At 37.8% G+C, this 18947-nt stretch overlaps 1 protein-coding gene across 2 annotated transcripts in view; it reads right to left on the bottom strand.

The window, feature by feature from the left end:
* Positions 1-11081: 11081 nt before the first annotated feature.
* NDFIP2 (Nedd4 family interacting protein 2) overlaps positions 11082-18947 on the bottom strand; it is a 47899-nt gene continuing 40033 nt past the window's right edge. For both annotated transcript variants that reach the window (XM_070942822.1, XM_070942824.1), the window contains 3 exons: positions 17211-17277; positions 14916-15021; positions 11082-12273 (listed from right to left, as the gene is read on the bottom strand). In XM_070942822.1, coding sequence (XP_070798923.1) covers positions 14918-15021; positions 17211-17277 — 171 coding nt within the window. In that variant the 3' untranslated portion in view covers positions 11082-12273; positions 14916-14917. The remainder of the gene's footprint in view (positions 12274-14915; positions 15022-17210; positions 17278-18947) is intronic.

Raw genomic sequence — 18947 nt, 5'->3', positions numbered from 1 at the left:
GCAGTCCAGGCTGAAAACGGGCCACGTCCCCTGTGCCCCATTTTGGCCGGCAAAGTGCTGCAGGAGGTGTCCATTCCATCTCCCCACCTGACCCATGGAGGAGAACTACAGTGCTGATCTGGCCTTCAAAGAAATCCAGTTTGACACCCTTGTTATAGGGCGTCTGGATGTATCCTTCAGATACATGTCCAAGCTGGTTCATCTTACAGGTTTCCATCTTTTCCCTACTTTGGAATTGTTCATACATGCTTATGAACCTGTGTGGTTAAAAACGTATTTCGGAAACGTTGACAGCTTGCAAACAACTAAGACAGCTGTACTTTGTAATTACTATTAGGTTGTTGATATTAATTTAGTACCCGCACTAGTGCTACCATCTCTAGCATGATATAATTGCTCTTATGTTAGAATAGCAGTCTTTATGTCATGAAGCAGCTCTTTGTGGCCTTTTATTGGCACAATTTCATCCTAAAGGTAATGAAATGTTGTTCCTAATGAACGTGAAAGAGTTTTGTTCTGGCAGGTTGAGGTTTCTATTCTGCCAGCTTAAAATTGCAGGTTGAAGGGAAGCTTCGTTTGTTGAAATCAAGCTTTCAGAGAACTTGATAAGAACAATAATTCACCGCTGGATCGGGCAATTTGTGGTTGTGAACCCAGAGATACAGCCAAAAAAATAAATAAATTAACAAGGAATGTTCAAGACCAAAAAAGAAATATCTAAGTATCAGTGGAGTTCAAAATAAATTTATTTAGGGTTGTTTTACAAAGGGTGCCAGCCTCTCTCAGATCTCAAGATATCCTTAGATCTCAATCAAAGGTGAGGTTAACAGAAAACCAGGAAGCACTGGGAACTGCAGATGGTACAGTTCTTTAGAACTGCAGGGAAATCTGCTGCATTTCAACTTTTGGAAAATCCCCCGTGTGCTTGTGTTGCAACTTGTGTGCGCTTAAAGCATGTTTCTAGGTGTTATGCATGTAAATGTGACAGAAAAATATAGGTAGCAAACATAAAATACCAACTGATTGAAATATGACTTCCTTCAAAGAAAGCATGAAAGTAAGATTGGATCTAATTGATTTTAGAGGGATGTGGTCCTCAGTGGCTAAGACGCTGAGCTTGTTGATCAAAAGGTCGGCAATTCAGCGGTTCGAATCCCTAGTGCCACATAACGGGGTGAGCTCCCGTTATTTGTCCCAGCTTCTGCCAACCTAGCAGTTCGAAAGCATGTAAAAAATGCAAGTAGAAAAATAGGGACCACCTTTGGTGGGAAGGTAACAGCGTTCCATGCACTTTTGGCATTTAGTCGTGCCGGCCACATGACCACAGAGACGTCTTCGGACAGCGCTGGCTCTTCGGCTTTAAAACGGAGATGAGCACCGCCCTTTAGAGTCGGGAACGACTAGCACATATGTGCGAGGGGAACCTTTACCTTTACCTTTTAGTCCTCATTATTGTTATACCCCAGTGCAAATTTGCTGTAGAATAAGGCAGTGTTTTTGAACCTTGTCAAGTTGAAAATGGGTGGACTTTAATTCCCAGAATTCTAGAAGTTGAAGTCCATCCACCTTAAACTTGATGAGGTTCAGAAATACTGGGATAAGCTACATTGAACTTATCAGAAGTTATTTCTGAATATATATATTCAGAATACACACACACACACACACACACACACACACATCTATCTATCTATCTATCTATCTATCTATCTATCTATCTATCTATCTATCTATCTATCTATCCTTAAAAGACTTCCATACAGAGAATAGGGAACCATATAGCTGCTTTTTCTTTCTCAGGACTTGCAGAAACAGATCAAAATGTGTGTGTGTTTTATGCATAGTCTATACGGATTGTAGAATTCAACTTATTTTGGCAAGTATTTAGCAAGGTCAGAAACTATAAAATTCTATTTGTCATACCTCAGGAAATATGGAAATAGAGAATGTTAAAAGTCAGGTTGCGTTGGGTGGAATTTCCCCTGCTTGCATTAATGGATGATTTATTCCCAGTGCAAATAGCAGCATGAAAGGAATGAGTTTCTCCAGGACTCTAGTAAAGAACACAAGATTAAACTTTAGTTCCTTCCATGCTGCAGCAGTCCTCATAATTATTAACTCATTCTCAAGCTTTTATTTATATGGTTAAAACTGTGTGTATTAAATTTGGTTAACGCCATGTTTGATTTGGTTGACAGTGGCACCAAGGTAAGAGATGGAGCATAAGAAGAGCTACAAGCAGAACTGAGAGTTTCTTTCTAAATGTTGTCAATTCACCTCATTCTTGATCTGTAACTCTGCTGCCATTAGTATCGGTGGCCTGGTTATGTGGTGGTTTTGAGATAAATAAATAGACACAAATAAATCACAACTTCAGTAGATTTCCTCTGGCAAGGTTGAAATTAATGCTTCAGACAATATATCAGGGAAGAAAGTTTTCATTTAAAGAAAGGATAAGTCTGTTGCCAAAACTTCCTTGCAATGTAGGAATTGGAGAAATAAGACAGAATTATAATTGATAAAATATTATTTCATTAAGGTTGCAAGCCCAAAAGGATTTGCCTTCTTTAATGTTCTTTGTTTAGAAATAATCAGCATTTATATTACTTTTACTTGATAAAATATTCTTAAATTTGCAAACCCAAAGTTAAGTGATTTGTCTTCTGCAATTACATTTGCTGTTTCCTTGTTTAGAAATAACCAATGTTTATATTACACTTTTCTGAAGAGCTCAAGTAATCTGAGGTTGCATCAACAGTGAAATGGGCGGCATATAGATTTAATAAATATTACAGGAATCCACTCCACAATATGCCATCTTGCTGCAGGAGCAAGTAACCAACAATTTCATGGTTAATTTTCAGAAAAACCTTCACAGGTGGGTACAGATTTTGAGATACTGAACTTCAAGCATTTGCTGTCACTGGGTGTTTGGGTGTTCACTCAACATACATAACAGATAAGAAAAGCCTTTTAGATTGCATAGAAATCATTCAAGCCTCATCCTGGAGCTAGTTCTCGTAGTGGTTTGACACACCGAGATAATAACATTGTATTACTCATGATCCTGATTAGTCACCAACAATTAGAGTTCAAGGAATGTTGCTTCATAAACCCTATCCTTGAGCCAAACCCTTTTCTGCTTCAATTTGCCCAGTTCCGTTTTAGAAGCATTTGAATTGAAAGAAACATGGAATATAAAGCTTATTTTCATTGTTTAATAAAGGACTAGGGGTGACATGATAGCAGTGTTCTGATATCTCAGGGGTTGCCACAAAGAAGAGAGAGTCAAGCTATTCTCCAAAGCACCTGAGGGTGGATGGATGGATGGATGGATGGATTCATAGATGGGTTGATGGATGGATGGATATCCATGCTATTTCTCATATTGTTTTTTTCTCATACTAACACCTTGCTTCTCCACTGTTATTATCTACCCAGAGACATTAATAGCATCATGAACCGTGGTTAGAATGCAGTACTGCAGGCTAACTCACTGCTCACTCCAGGAGTTCGATTCTGACTGCTCACGGTTGACTCAGCCTTCCATCCTTCTGAGGTTGGTAAAATGAGGACCCAGATTGTTGGGGGCAAGAGGCTGATTCAGCGAACCGCTTAGAGAGGGCTGTAAAGCACTATGAAGCAGTGCATAAGTCTAAGTGCTATTGCTATTGCTTTGCATTAGTCTGAATGTTCTTCAAGGCTTCTTTTCATTTTATCATCTCCAAAGAATGACAATAGGGACCGCTTTTCTACGGAGCTTTGCCAAATCATCTCTTTGCCAGCCGCTGAGGAAACTGAAGGATTTCACCACTGAAAACGATAAATCACATGTTTGCATGCTGATGATGCAGCTAATTCTGTCTCTCGCTCAGATCAACATTGAAGGCAGATTAATAATAGACCGACTTTTATATTTTAAATATCTCAGCCCAATATAGTAGTGGTTTGTTGAATGATTAGTCTATGATAGTGTTTTTAATGCAGTCACAATAGAAGTTAGAAATCGAATCTGCTTAATTTGTGAGTTTTCAATTCCATTCAGTTTTGTTTCCATTCTACTCGATCCAATCATGGTGAGATTTTTAAGGTACATAATGCACAGTCATGTCCTGATTTTTCTTAGTAAATAGGCTTTTTGGAACAGAATGTTTGTTTGTTTGCATATTTGCCTCTAGAAAGGTGTAGAAATACAAACAGTTCAATTAAACTCCTTTTGCATCAAGCACATTTCTGCCTGTGACAGGTTGTGACACAGCATGGATGTGAGCATGGATGATAAGATCTGGATCGTAATAAATGGGAAATGGAAGATGATTCTTTTTCTTTTAAAAAAATGTTGCTTCCTTCTTATGCTCCAATACAGTATTTTTTGGGGGGAGATAGGAACAAGTGCAGTCAAAAGTTATTTCCATCAGTGTAGCGTGCATGATAAAAACTAAAATCACCTTCACCCTATGTTAAAGTCCTAATCAAACCCAGACAGCTTTGAGACACAATAATACGGTTAATATAACTGTGTGGTTTATCCCAGAATGTAGTTAAATTAAATGCACATATGGAACTGGTATGAACAGAAGGGGAAAATGTTATTTTCACCATTAAATGGTTGCAAATGACACCCACTCAACCACATGCCGCATTACGCTAATTAATATAACTGAAGCAACGGCTGACATATTGGAATAGAAATGTGGATTTTTGAGGCATCTGTTTTGACATTCATATACTTTTTGAGGGCTGAGAATACATCATTGACACACACATTAACGGTTGCTTGAGGAAATATATCTCACTCTCCTACTGCATCCAGTTAAAAATTACTGCAGAAAATCAATGAGAAGCAAATAAGTAAATATAATCTGGTTTTTCTGTGGGCAGAGAACAAAATATAGCTTGTTTAAAGTTCAAAATTGGGAGAGAGCAAGTTGTTAAAATTAAATATTCTTCTGGCTCACAGCTTAGAAAGTCAATAAGTTCCCAAGAGGTTACTTGGGCCTAGCTTGCCGAGATAGGGTTTAGACCGTTAAACAGTTATTAAGCACAGATATATAATATTGAAATCAGGAGTTTGCTTTAATACTAAATCCAAAAGTTTCCTTCCTTCCTTCCTTCCTTCCTTCCTTCCTTCCTTCCTTCCTTCCTTCCTTCCTTCCTCCCTCCCTCCCTCCCTCCCTTCCTTCCGGTTGTGGGTGCTATAACACTGGAGGTTTTCAAAAAGAGATTGGACCATTTGTTTGAAATGGTATAGAATTTCTTGCTTGAGCTGCAGTTGGAATAAAAGACTTCCAATGTTCCTTCCAACTCTGTTATTCTGTTTTCCTTCCTTCCTTCCTTCCTTCCTTCCTTCCTTCCTTCCTTCCTTCCTTCCTTCCTTCTTGCAATATTAATAGCAATAGCACTTAGCACTTATATACCGCATCACAGTGCTTTTATTGCCCTCTCTAAGCGGTTTACATAGTCAGCCTATTGCCCACAACAATCTGGGTCCTCATTTTACCCACCTCTGAAGGATGGAAGGCTGAGTCAACCTTGAGCCAGTGAGATTTAAACTGCCGAACTGCAGCTAGCAGTCAGCTGAAGTAGCCTGAAGTGCTGCACTCTAACCACTGCACCGCCTCGCCTCCATTGCCCAGTATTAACCAGTGTTAAGACTATGCTATTTCTGCCTTAGTCATGTTCCTTCCATCCAGAGACATAGAAGTAGATATATTATAAAAGGGAAATAAAAGTTCATATTTACAGTTACCAATTAGGACGGCTATTTCACTAATAGGTCATTCATTAAACGCTTAGATAGCTTAGATATGAAGACTTGCTCTTTATAGATAAGTTGACTAAAACTCATTATCCAATAGATTGTTACCTGGAACAAGAAACAGAAAACAATTGGTCATTGTTTGGATTGTGTAAATAAATCTGTGTGTCCCCCCCCACCCCAAATATCTCGTAACACCACCACCACTACCCTTGCCTGGGCTTTTCAGATAGGGGTAGCTAGATCAGGCAAGACACACCCTGATCGACAACCAGGAAATAATTAGAAACAGAAATAAATCACTTCCAACCGAGCATTGAGGCACATTCGGGTTCTTTTGGAATACACAGAAGCCCAATGAATTTAAAGTTATCAGCAAAACTTTACTGGTTACAAGTTACATTTGCTCTTTCTCATACACAAGCACAAACTTTTCATCTACCTTCCCAAAGAGAATCTTTTTTGACAAGATTCCCGACTTTCGTCCTCTCTACTTATGTCCCTGCATCATCTTTTATCTCCCTTCACCGTCTTCACTGTTTGAAACGTAGGTGGACCTGGAAACTGAAGATACCTGGTAGAGAGAGTGCTCTTATATATGGCAAGGGATGGGCAACAACTATGGCTGGCTGGCCCAGGAATTCTGGAAATTTATTTATTTATTTATTTATTTATTTATTTATTTATTTATTTATTTATTTATTTATTATATTTCTATACCGCCTTTCTCCCGTAGGACTCAAGGCGGTGTACAGTCAAGAAAAATATAGATACACAAACATCATAAAATTGCTAATTAAAATTATTATTATAACATAGTTTGGCCCAAGTTGAAGTCCAGAGGTCTTAAAAGGTAGGAAAGGAGCCATGATTGCTCATCCGTGCTATACAGCGATTCTCTGGATAAACTCTGAAGTTATTTTTCTGATCATCATCCCCATTATCATTTCTACAAAGAAGTGTGAATGAATTGTTTTGGACTGACTGGAAGAAGACAAAGTATGAAAGTCTCCAACGTGACTTCCTAGGGACTTCGCCATTCCAATAACGGCCCGGTTATTAATGAAACAGTCATCTTAGTGGAGGAAGAATTTATTAGGAAATTCGATTTATTGCTTTTGACTTATCCTGCTTATGTGGCTTTTAAGTTATGGCTCATTTTTTCTGCAGCTTGATTAGAATTGAACCAATTGTGATTTATGAAAACCACAGTGAAGCTATTGTTAAAGAGTAAAAGAACCCAAGTGACATTTTCGTCTTTGTTCTGTAAGTATTTGCTTGCCCATTCTTGTGAAGGGACACCGCCAGGGGATAATGATTTTCAAACCTATTGCAACCTATGTTTTGCCAGCTGATCTAGGTTGGAAGACTGAAATTTTACAGCCAAACTTTTAGCAGTGGTAAGCAAATATAGAGGAGCATGCAGACATGCTCTTTGAAAGATTTCAATGATGCTTGAAGCAAATGACTGCTTAGCCTGGCTAGAGTGAGAAATTTAAGATTGTGCTGCCTGGATTTCCTTTAGTATAAAAGGAGAGTGAGTGAATCTCTGGGAAGCTTTCAAGATTGCTGTTACAGTGACTGATCTCCAGTAGATCAAGCAGTATCTGTTTTCTGACCTGGTCTACTTAAAAGATTGAACATGAAGGAGATGATAAAAACAAACTTCTGGAAAATATTTTTCTAACTAACCTAATCTCAGACAGACAAAGAAGGAGCTGCTGGTGGAGAAGCAGGGAAGAAAGGGAGCAACAGAATATATGATTGCTTACACAAAAACATCAAGATTTGCCACCTTTACCTTCTCTGTATAGAGAAGAGGGACCAATCTTACATGGAAAATGGAACCTATATTTGCAGTTATCACTAATAGGTACAAAAATGATATAGACATGTTCACACTGATAAGATTAAAATTACAACTTGTTCCACTTCACAGCAACATACTGGGAGTGGAAAATCTACTCATTTCCTCTTCTTTGCAGTTTTACTTGTTGTCATCGAGAAAAGACCCAGACTTCTCAGAAAAAGCTTGCCTCTGGAGCCAAAATACATAGATAGACCTAAGCACTGAACGTAAATTAGCGTGAGGCTACTGAAAGTTGTTTTAGATTTTCCTTAGCTGTTTATTTTCACTAATTTTTCAAGATTGTTATAGTCTAAACTTCATTACAAAGCTGTACCTCCTGACATGAATGGCACATTAGGATTTATATTTTTTTGTAGTTAGGGACGTGGTGGCTCAGTGGCCAAGACGCTGAGCTTGTCGATTGAAAGGTTGGCAGTTCAGCGGTTCGAATCCCTAGTGCCGCATAATGGGGTGAGCTCTCATTACTTGTACAGCTTCTGCCAACCTAGCAGTTCGAAAGCACGTAAAAAATGCAAGTAGAAAAATAGGGACCATCTTTGGTGGGAAGGTAACAGCGTTCCGTGTGCCTTTGGCGTTTTGTCATGCCGACCACATGACCATGGAGACGTCTTCAGACAAGGCTGGCTCTTTGGCTTTGAAACAGAGATGAGCACCACCCCCTAGCGTCGGGAACGACTAGCACATATGTGCGAGGGGAACCTTTACCTTTACCTATTTTGTAGCTATACATTTTATACCTGAAAGTAGTCATGTGCCCTTAATTCTACTTATTCCATCAATATTCTGCTCTAAAAGCCACTTTTAAATTTTTTCCTTTAGTAATAATCATTATTACATTTCATTTCTACCACTGCGTGCTCCAGACCCAGAAGGAAAATAAAGAGAAACAAATGAAGCAGCCTGAAGAGAAGAGGAAAAAATGCACTTCAAAAATCAAGAAACTGAAAATTCTGTGTCATTTCTGGGAAACTGTGATTGTTATTTTTTAAAGTTTTCAGAAACATACAAAAAAGCACAAATATGTAGAAATTATAATTTATATGTAGTTACATGTCCACAATCCTCAATTTAAGTAAGATCAATACAAAGGTGAAGACAGAATTAAATGTTTATTGTAACAGCATAATCTGTAAGTAAAAACATAACTTTTTGCATTATGGCCAGAACAATTTTATATAGCCAGAAGTCTTCAAAAGTTTGTAATGTCTGATGTCAACATGGTTAACTTTCTTCCCCAACTGTTTGCAAGTTAACTATGGTACCAATTTGGTTTTTCCATTTGACTGGACTGAACTGAAACAAAACTCAATTTTAATTTGCAAACAACAATTTTACAAGTGGGCTATTTAAAATGGGTGTTGCTTCAAACTCCAATACAGATGAGAAGTTTGAATGAAGAACTCAGGTTTATGCATCAAGCCTGCAGTTATGATAAAGCATCTAAAAGGCATTTTGGTCCATCCAAATGGATGAAAGTCATGAAAACTAAAGAAAGATCAGGTTTAAATATTTGTGTATTGTCACTATCCTATAAAATGCATTTTAAATTTAATCCAGTTTGTAGAATTTAGTTTAAATAAGTATGTTAAAATCTATCCTTAAAATATCCTAAAACCAAGTCCATTGCCTTTTATTAACATTCATGAGACATAATGGCTGGAAATAATATCCAATCATTATAAATTTGACATATATCATGCATTCTTGTGACAAATTATTTATATGTTTTTTCTTGCAAAGAAAACATACAGCTTTAGCCTTACCAATTTATGTTTTCTTAATAGTTTTCTTTGCTTTCTGAGGAATTGAATATATTTCTCTTAAAATAAATTCATTCCCAGACTGTGGGTCCAGAAATCCAACATTATTACAGTACTGCATGATTCATAAACTTTTTTTAAAAAAAGTAGCTAAAGCTATTTTACAAAAAAAAAAAAATCCATCTCAGGGATGCAAAGTTGATATGAATGTAAATTTGCATTTTTAATTGCCTAAAGGAAGGCACAAAATTGCCTCTTCTCACTGTTCACATTCCAGTTGTGGTTTTTCTTACTCCTTTTTCTCCTGCTGTACATGTAAATCTAAAAGTTTAACACAAAATTATGTATTTTTCTCTGCATCTAGGCAATGATTGTACTCTTCTTTCATATAATACCTGCATCTTTTGCTAACTAGGGTGTATACATAATTTAATTTGAAATCATAGTATGGAAGATAACATTAATTATTCTTTGCCAATGCATTGCTCCAATAACTGCTTCAAACTGAAGCAAAATTATACATATGAAATTACAAAAAAAAAAAAAAAAAGAAGTCCAAAAGAGAAAGTGTTCAGCTAATTCATCATTTTGTTTACAAAAGAGGTGTAGAAAGGTTTTTTAATGTAAAAACTGGAAGCCTTTATTTAAAAAATCCAAATCAAATAAAATAAAAATTAGAAAACAAATTATGCAGAGGAGGGAATGGGAAGGAAGAACAAATACCAAAGAATTCAAGGAAAAATACACAGGAACTCTTTAAAAAAAAAGAAAAAAAATTGTATTCATTCAAACCAGGAATGGGCATTTGTTCTCCAAGTCTTAGCATTTTTTAAAAAAGAAATAATGCTTAAATAATAAAGACTATAAATCGCCAACCTTATGCACACAATGGATACAAGTTGATACACAACTCAGGGAGGCAACATGTATTTCCCCTAAATGTTATATGAAAATGTAAGAGTGCAAGAATTCAAATTAAGAAATAAAGGCATTTTCCCATTCTCAAAAATACAGAGTGATTGGCAGGAAACAGAGATGAGGCTTATTACAACCATATGAGAATATAACAGAGTATTCAGTCCCAGAGATGCTTAAGGAAGGCATAAATACATTTATTCCTGCTGCCTAGATATATATATCTGTTAACTCAAGATAAACATCACTGTTGTATATGAATATCGCAAGCACTAAATTGCTTACGCTTCTGCAATCAGAAAAAGAAAAGGAAAAAAGGAAAAGCACCTATTGAGAATTAACCTAAACTCGGCTTTGTTGGCATGAAAAACATATTTTAAAAAGCCTGGCTTATTATTGAAATCCCTTGTGTGAAGGTCTTCTCTTAGCCTAACAACGTAAAAAGTGATGTTCCACATTGAAAAACCACACCGTCTTTTCAACTGGGTAGTGTTTCTTTGCAGATCTTCTTTATTGTGAATCTTCCCTTTGCCAAAAGAAGACGGGCTGGAATGCAGAGAGAACATACATTCCTAGTCTTCAATTGCACATTATGACCGTAGGCAGAGGGGAAGGAATAGTGAGGCAAGAGATACGCTTAACAAGAAAAAGGCAGAATCAGGTTAGCAACTTCCTTATGCTAAACCTTAATGAGATGATAAATGCAGGAATGAATTTATATTTTCTTTCTCCCCGCTCCTCCTCCCCCCCCCGCCCCCCACGGAAATGGGATCCAAATTCATCCTCCAGTCATGCACTTAGAACATGCCCTTGTTCAGATCCATATTCATTCTTTCGGTATTATAGATGTATGCTTAAAGCTTTCTTGTGGGGGGCTTATGCTAATCAAATCATCCGGCTGAATTAGCCATGTGCAGTTCAATTGATGAGATTTTAATTTGCATACTTCTTCTCTCCCCACCCCCCACCCCAAATATCTGTAACCTGAACAGCTACTAGTCCGGTGAGGCTAAAAGCCCATGTTTCTCTGTCAAAACAAAATTGCATAAATAATGTGGGAAGAGCTGAAGAACAGAACTCCTTCTCAAATTGACAACTAATCAGATACACTCTCCTCTTGTGATTCTATTTGTATTTCTTCTCTGGCTTCCTGCAATTATGTAAGATGGTAGCAGGATAGCAGCAATCTCTCTTATTCCCTTAAGCTAAGAATCAAACCGAATGTATGAAGCTGCACGATATCTGCAGCTTAACACTTTCTTCATGAAATCAGCTCCCACCGGATTTCAAAATGGCAGTGATTTAAAAACTCCATTATACTTTACGCCATTATATTGCCAACATCTATGAAGAGGCTAATTTTACACAATTAAACCACGATAAAAAAAAAAAAAAGTTGTACTGGGACAACCTGGTTCAGCCCTCAATAAAAAGCTTTTCAACACATATTTATAGAGCTACAAATTGTATGATTAAAAATGTTCTAATGTGCATAATCGGATGAATGTCATATACATCCCAGCAGAGTCCCGAGCAGTTGGTACAAGTTGCCTGCATCTCCCCCACCCCCCCAAAAAAAACATTAGACCAACAAATGGATAGTACATAATACTGTGAAGAACGTTACCCCTTAAAAATATTCCAGATTCAAACATGATTTAGTTAAGTCTTACTGTATTCAGCTGCTTAGCAGACTATATGCATGGATTTTATTTTTTTTTTAAAGTTCTTGCTGATTAGCACATATATATATTGTATATGTATATATGTGCAAGACAAAAGGCAATGCTTAATATAAATATTGACTAGAATGAACAGAACTGGCACTTAAGCATGAACCATTCCGTCATTCACTAAGCGGCAAAAAGAATCCTGCTTCAGATACAGTAGTCATCGTTCCCTATTCGTCGGAAGGTAACTGTTGGGTTGGAAGTTCACATTGATAAAGAGGAATGCCTGGTTGCTGCAATCTGTGAATGAAAAAAGCAAGAGTTACATTTCAGTTTACGCGAACTGCACTCCATTCATCTTGCCATCCTTTGCAATGGAAGATGCTACTTCATTACTCAAACGGTCAAGTACGTACAAAGAAATCAAGACCACTTCACTAAGTCTACAAGCCATGTGTTTTTCATCCTTTACTTCTGTGAGTGTCAAAATATATATTTTTTTAAAAAAAAATCTCTTTTGGAAATATCAACCCTGTTAAATGCTTGATTAGTTAGTACCATGGTAAGAGTTTTCAACAGCAGTTCAGCTGGAATATCCATCTATCAGGCATACCGAATTTTGCAGACTTTTCCACAAGTGCCACAAATGCTAAGTGTTCTCTCTTTAGGCATTTAGAATTATATGCGTGCTTTTAAAGTGTTGCAGTATATTTTAAATAAATGCAATACATTTATATTGCAATTTACATTTTGCTTTATACCATGAAGTACTTCGAAGGCTGTTGTCACAGGGCTGGCTATTACAATAATTTTTTTAAAAAAGTTCACTAGAGTTAATTAATGTGAAGCCATAATAAATGCGCAGGCTACAACTTTTATCACCAGTCTTCTTAGCTAATAACTGATAGGAAAATAAATTAATTTTAAATATTGTTAACTGTTACACATGGGAAATGTGTCCATGGTTGTTCTCTGTCCCATCTCATATTAATAATTGCAGCCATTTGAAGATTTTCTGTGACCTTAACTAACTGCTCCTTATATCGTTACAACTTCCAGCTGAATTATAATCTTTGAGCATGTCTGTGGTATGCCTACCTCAGCCTTTCATTCATTCCCTCTTATAATCAAAGTTTTCCATAAAATCTTTAGTTTAATCTTCTCAATCTCCAATTGTAACTAAAGCTTAAGGATGCGTAGAAGCATTTGTAGCTTTCTTTTCTCACCTTCATTTCGCCTCTCACTCCTTCTATTATAGGATTTAAACTCCTTGGGGGAATTCATTTAAGTTGCTTATTTAATTTGTTAAGACAGCATACATTTAAATGTCACCTAAGTTATGATCACATCTGGGCAGAAACAAAAGAATTCAGGATAATGACTATTTTGATGTGAAATAAAAAACAGTGAGCCACAGTCACTGTGAGAACTAATAACAAACTGAGAATAATGGCTTCAAATCTCACTTTGATACACAATTTTTAGTTGACATTTATTAAACCTGCCTTCAACTTACAATGCACATATCACAGATTTGAAATAAGTGAATAATAATACTGGATTTCTATTACTGTATATGTGACCTTGAATGTCAAGTGTTCTGAAATCTGTAAGAATATGTACAGATTTATAATGAATATATTCAACTCTTAAAATTATCCATCAATTAAAACTCATCATCTTCTTTGAGATTTGATAGTAAGAAATATACTTTAAACTTTTCAGATATGAAAAGGGTGTTTTAAGAGTCTGTTCTTAACCTCACTATGAAAATATGAAAGAGATTGTATGCAGGAGGATAAATTTGTCAGTGAATCCAACAGAAAAACCACAAATTATACATAATACCAACTTGATTGTCCACTATAACTTTTGCCATAATAAAACATTAAACTGATATAACAGTTGATCAGAACATGCCAAAGAAATCAAAACTTAGCACTACTTGTGATGAATATTTGTAGAGGAATTCTGGGGGAAGGATGGGGAAGTTAGGAGCCCTGGTAGCGCAGCCCTGGTAACGCAGTCTAAAGCACTGTTATTAACATCAGCTGCCTGCAATTACTGCAAGTTCAAATCTTACCAGGCTCAAGGTTGACTCAGCCTTCCATCCTTTCTAAGGTAGGTAGAATGAGGACCCAGTTTGTGGGGGCAATAAGATGACTATTTATAAATATACAAAAGTATGAAGGCTATTGCTTAACACATTGTAAGCCGCCCTGAGTCTTCGGAGAAGGGCGGCATATAAATCAAATTAAAAAAAAAAAGTTATTGACAAATTAGGCTTGAAAATCAAGCATAAGATTTTTTTTAAAGTTTAAGGATTCCCAATCTTTATAAGACAATGTTCATATTTTCTGTTGTTCAGCAGGAAAACATTTCTTTCCATCTACTGTTAGGTAATGGTTTTCCTTCACATGCAATTTAAGTACCGTATTTTTCAGAGTATAAGATGCACCTGAGTATAAGACACACCTACCTTTTTTGGTGAGGAAGAAAAAGAAATCTGGCTTCTGCACAATTTTGCCTCATTGCAGCAAACAAGAAACAGCCTGCTTTACTTTCATTTTCGTTTTCAGCATAGCTTGATTAGCACAAGGAAAAAAAATCTGCTCCCAGCAATTAACCTCTTTGCAGCAAGCAGCAGAGCCCTGCGCAAAACAGCCGAGAGCAAATCAGCTGAGAGTCGGGAGGCCGATCCAATCAACTTGTGCTAATTAGGCTGTGCTGAAGCTGAAAGGAGCTGTTTTTTCTTGCTGTTTGCTTGCAAGGAGGTAAATTGCTGGGAGGCAGAGGCCAAAGAGTGGGGGTCAGTGGGTGGGCGGGGCTACATTAGGTGTATACGACGCACCTAAATTTTCATCCCCTTTTAGGGTGAAAAAGGTGCGTCTTAAATTCCGAAAAATACGGTATTTACTTATAAAGGGAATAACATGGCTTACCTCTAATACAAGAAGAAAAATCTTGTTCTATGAGCTGCCGCCATACTCTCAGACATATTTCTAACTTTCAGGTAATTAACAAAACCTCGGAAAAATAGAAGGAGGCCTAAAAACAGAAACAGAATATGACATATTTAAAAACATTAAATATCCTGGCACCTGCAACGCACTACTGGCTTATATTTAAGTGTGATCTACTACAGGGGTGTCAAACTCAATTTCATTGAGGGCCACATCAGCATTGTGGATGACTTCAGGGAGCCAGGGTGGGCGTGGCCATGGTGGGTGTGGGCGTGGCAACTCCCACTGCTGCTGTGCTCGCTCTCCTTGGCCAGGTTGCTCATGGTGTGCGCGGGAGGGCAAAGTGTGTGGGTCAGAGGGAGGCCTACTCCATCTCCTTATGAGGAGACCCAGCTTTGTAACCAAAGCATCCTCAGCGATAGGATGGGAGACTACCAGGAGAGGTCAGGAGGAGGGGACCAAAGGCAGCAGGGCTGCTGGTGGCCAAGTGCTAAGGCAGGATTTAACTCAGACCCTCACTCTCTCTTATTATAATCTCCTTCCTTCCTTCCTTCCTTCCTTCCTTCCTTCCTTCCTTCCTTCCTTCCTCCCTCCCTCCCTTTTTCTTCTTTTTCCTTCCCTCTTCATTCTCCTTTCTTACTTCTTACTTCCCCTCTTTCCTTCTTTTTCCTTCCTTGCTCTCTTCCCCTCTTTCCTTCTTTTTCTTTGTCTTTCCTGTCCCTTCTTGGATGGTCAAATGCAAAAGGAGAAACATTCCTCGCCTTGTGATCAAATGCCACTTTTGCTAGTAGTTTGTAGCTACTTATAAGACAGAACAGCGAGGCTTTGCGCTGGCTGGCCAGGCAGGAAACAGGTCAGGCGGTGCTGGCTGGCTGGTTGGGGAGGGGGCAATCATGGCTGCTTAGGTGGCTGCCGCCATCAGCAGCTTGAATGCCCCGACTGAAGCTGGAGTTTGCCGCACTGGGGGAGAAATGAGAGGCCCTGCTGTTCCGCAAAGCCCACCGCTGCTTGAGTGGGGAGGATGGGGAGAAAAATGGCTGCTCAGGTGGCTCCTGCCAGCAGCTTGAATGCCCCAACTGAAGCAGGGATCGCGTGCTCTCTCTCTCTCATACACACACACACACACAGAGTTTGGAGAGCCCCCCTCCTCTCTTTCTCTCTCCCTATCTTCAGTGCCTTCAGTGCCTGGCTGGTGGGGCACTCAGGTAAGCCGGTGCAGGGTGTGGGGGGCAGCTCTGCACTCCCCGTTTTGCTTTGTACTTCACCACCCCCCACCGCCTCGCTTTGTGGCCATCGCACCAGTGCGTTGCTCAGTCTCCTGCTAGGTTACGGTGGCGAGCAAGGAGAAGTGGTGAAGAACAAAGCAAGGCTGGGGGGTAGAGTACGAAGCAAGGCAGGGTGTGCAGAGCTGCCCTCCCCCGCCCCGGATTACCTGAGGGCCCTTCAGCCAGGCCAAACTCTCACCCCCGCCACCCAGGGCAGCCACATCCTTCACTAACATTTCCAGCTCCTTTCGCCACCGCCATGTGACATGCAGAGCAACTAAAGTAGTCTGTGGGACTTCAGTAAAAAAAATAGTTCAGACCTTCCAACTTCTCATAAAAAAAAAAAAAGATCTTGCGAGGTTGGAAGGTCTGAACTTTTTTTTTTTATTGTAGTCCCACAGACTATTTTAGTTGCTCTGCACGTGGTGACAGAGAACTGGGCCTGTGCGCACATGCACATGCCGGGATGGTGTGGGCCGGGCCGAAGTGACGCGCCCTTACAGTTTCCAGGATGGCCACGCAGACTGGATTCAGCCTCATCGCGGGCCGGATCTGGCCTGCGGGCCTTGAGTTTAACGTCCCTGATCTACTACAACATCTAGATCCCTCTTGCAGTTGCTAATATTGAATACCACCTATTCTATACCTTTGCGTTTGGTGTATTTTTTGTTTGTTTATTTGTTTTTTGCCTATGTGTATTACCTTTTCTCACTGTATTTTATTTTACAATGAAAGATTTAATTTCAGTAGCAATTGCAGTATGGAAATCAAGTCACTAAAAAGTCATAACTTTAGAATACTCAAGTATCTTACTACGCTACGAAAATTCTGCTTATGGCATTGGTCTGTAACAGACCAGTTAGATCCATTCTTGATCTATGCACACCAGATAAATGCACACTCAAGGACGCATGCACCCATTCATGATATATTCACTCTCTCTTAAATTTGCCTTTGGATCTTATAGAGAGTTAAAACCAGGAAATTGAGCCTTTCGATCAGCACTTACCAAGTACAAGAAATATCCACCAAAGCCAGTACTGTCCATTGAAATAGCCAGTGAAGTAATCTGAGAACTGATAAGAAAAAAAAAAAAGCAAGATATAAATTATCACTGTTATATATGAAAGATTACTGATGCAACAAAGATGTATTTTGGATATACAGAAATGCTAAAAGGAAGTACAGTTAATGAATTTAGGAAAATAAACAAATGTTCTAATACTATTATTAGAACAGTAAAGAAAACACTAGACATTTTGCTATGTGTAGTTGCAAACAAAGAAATCTAAGCAATTTGTGTAGAAAATATTAAACATGAGTCTCTTTACCACTATAAGTTCACCACTATTGTTCTACTGGTACATTAGTACCTGTCATCCAAAACAATATAATAATCTTTTAATATTAAAACCAAAAATCCCCAAGATGCTCATTTGAGTACAATGTAAGGCAAGTATTAGAAGTATGTTGAAAACCCTGTAACAATTTTTAACTGCTCTCCAGATGTACTTTAAATGGTTGTTTTAAACTTTGAAAGTCATAAATAGCTTGGAATTTGGCTATCCAGATGTCTACCTATTTGGATATGATTCTGTTTAGAGATTAAGGGCCACAGATATGGCTTCATAAAAGTGTCCTTCCTTTCTGTGGTCTGCTTCCTTCACAACATAAGAGAGGGCAATCTCTTATGTTGTGAACAGTTAAGGAAAGCTTTGGTTCACTTTCTTTTTGAGTATAAGCAAGGAGTAATGATATTCTTCAGCCAAGCTTTTTTTAAAAGTCGAATTAATTAAAGACTTTTTTTGCAAAAGGAATTTAAAAATCAGATAAAAATTGTTACTTCTGTACTTTTGAGGTGGTATTGTGAGTTGGAAACAAATGTATTTTGTATTTTCTAGCAAGGCCCAATTAGTCTGGCATTTTTAGTCAAAGATTAGGAAAATAGGGGGAAAAAATCATAGAACAGTCTTCAACAATGGAGTCTGTGGTTGAGTCACTGTTTATTTTCCTAACGCTTATAAATCAATTCAGGGTAAGGAACTGATTAATTTCCTCTTATTAGCCAATAACGCTGTTATTCCAAAATGCTGGAAAACAGAAGTATTTCTTTCTTTAAATCAATTAATGTTAACATTTTTTTCAGTAAATGGAAAACACTTTCGGATGAATGTCAATGCAATAAAGAACTTTGAGATTCATTCAAATATACTTACAATGCCTTAGCTAAATGAAAAAATTGTAATATATTTGCATTTGCATTTTTCCTTAAAATGTATACAAGTACAAATATGTACCCACATTTTCAAGTTTCTTTTCCTTTTTATTTGCTTAAAAATTATGGGTTTATCTTTTGTTTACACTCCCATCTTTTTTGTTGTTTGCTTAGTAAACAACCATAAGTATGGTTTTTAACCAATGCCTTTGTGTTAACAAATGCAGTTAGATTTTAGGAAAACTGACAAATATTCATGTTTAAAGGACTAGCCAGAATCACTAACTAATATAAAATATTTCAAATGGAAGTGGCATTCTCTAAACCCTGGTTTTAGATTGTCTTTATTGACTTATGGTACAGTATATGCAAAACCAACTTAAAACATGCTCCAATAAAAAGAACTCTGCACTTATTTTAATAGACCAAAGGCCATGTGCTATTCTGACTTTTACTTATTTATTTATAAAATTTATTGGCCATCCATCTTAGCATAGGGTTCTGGGCAGCTTACAGTTACCCCTTCTTCTT

The sequence above is a fragment of the Pituophis catenifer genome, unplaced genomic scaffold (assembly GCF_029215685.1).
Source record: "Pituophis catenifer annectens isolate HBS135680 unplaced genomic scaffold, rPitCat1.0.hap2 SCAF_4, whole genome shotgun sequence".
In the NCBI taxonomy this organism is placed as follows: Eukaryota; Metazoa; Chordata; class Lepidosauria; order Squamata; family Colubridae; genus Pituophis; species Pituophis catenifer.
This window is presented reverse-complemented; position numbering and strand designations above follow the sequence as displayed.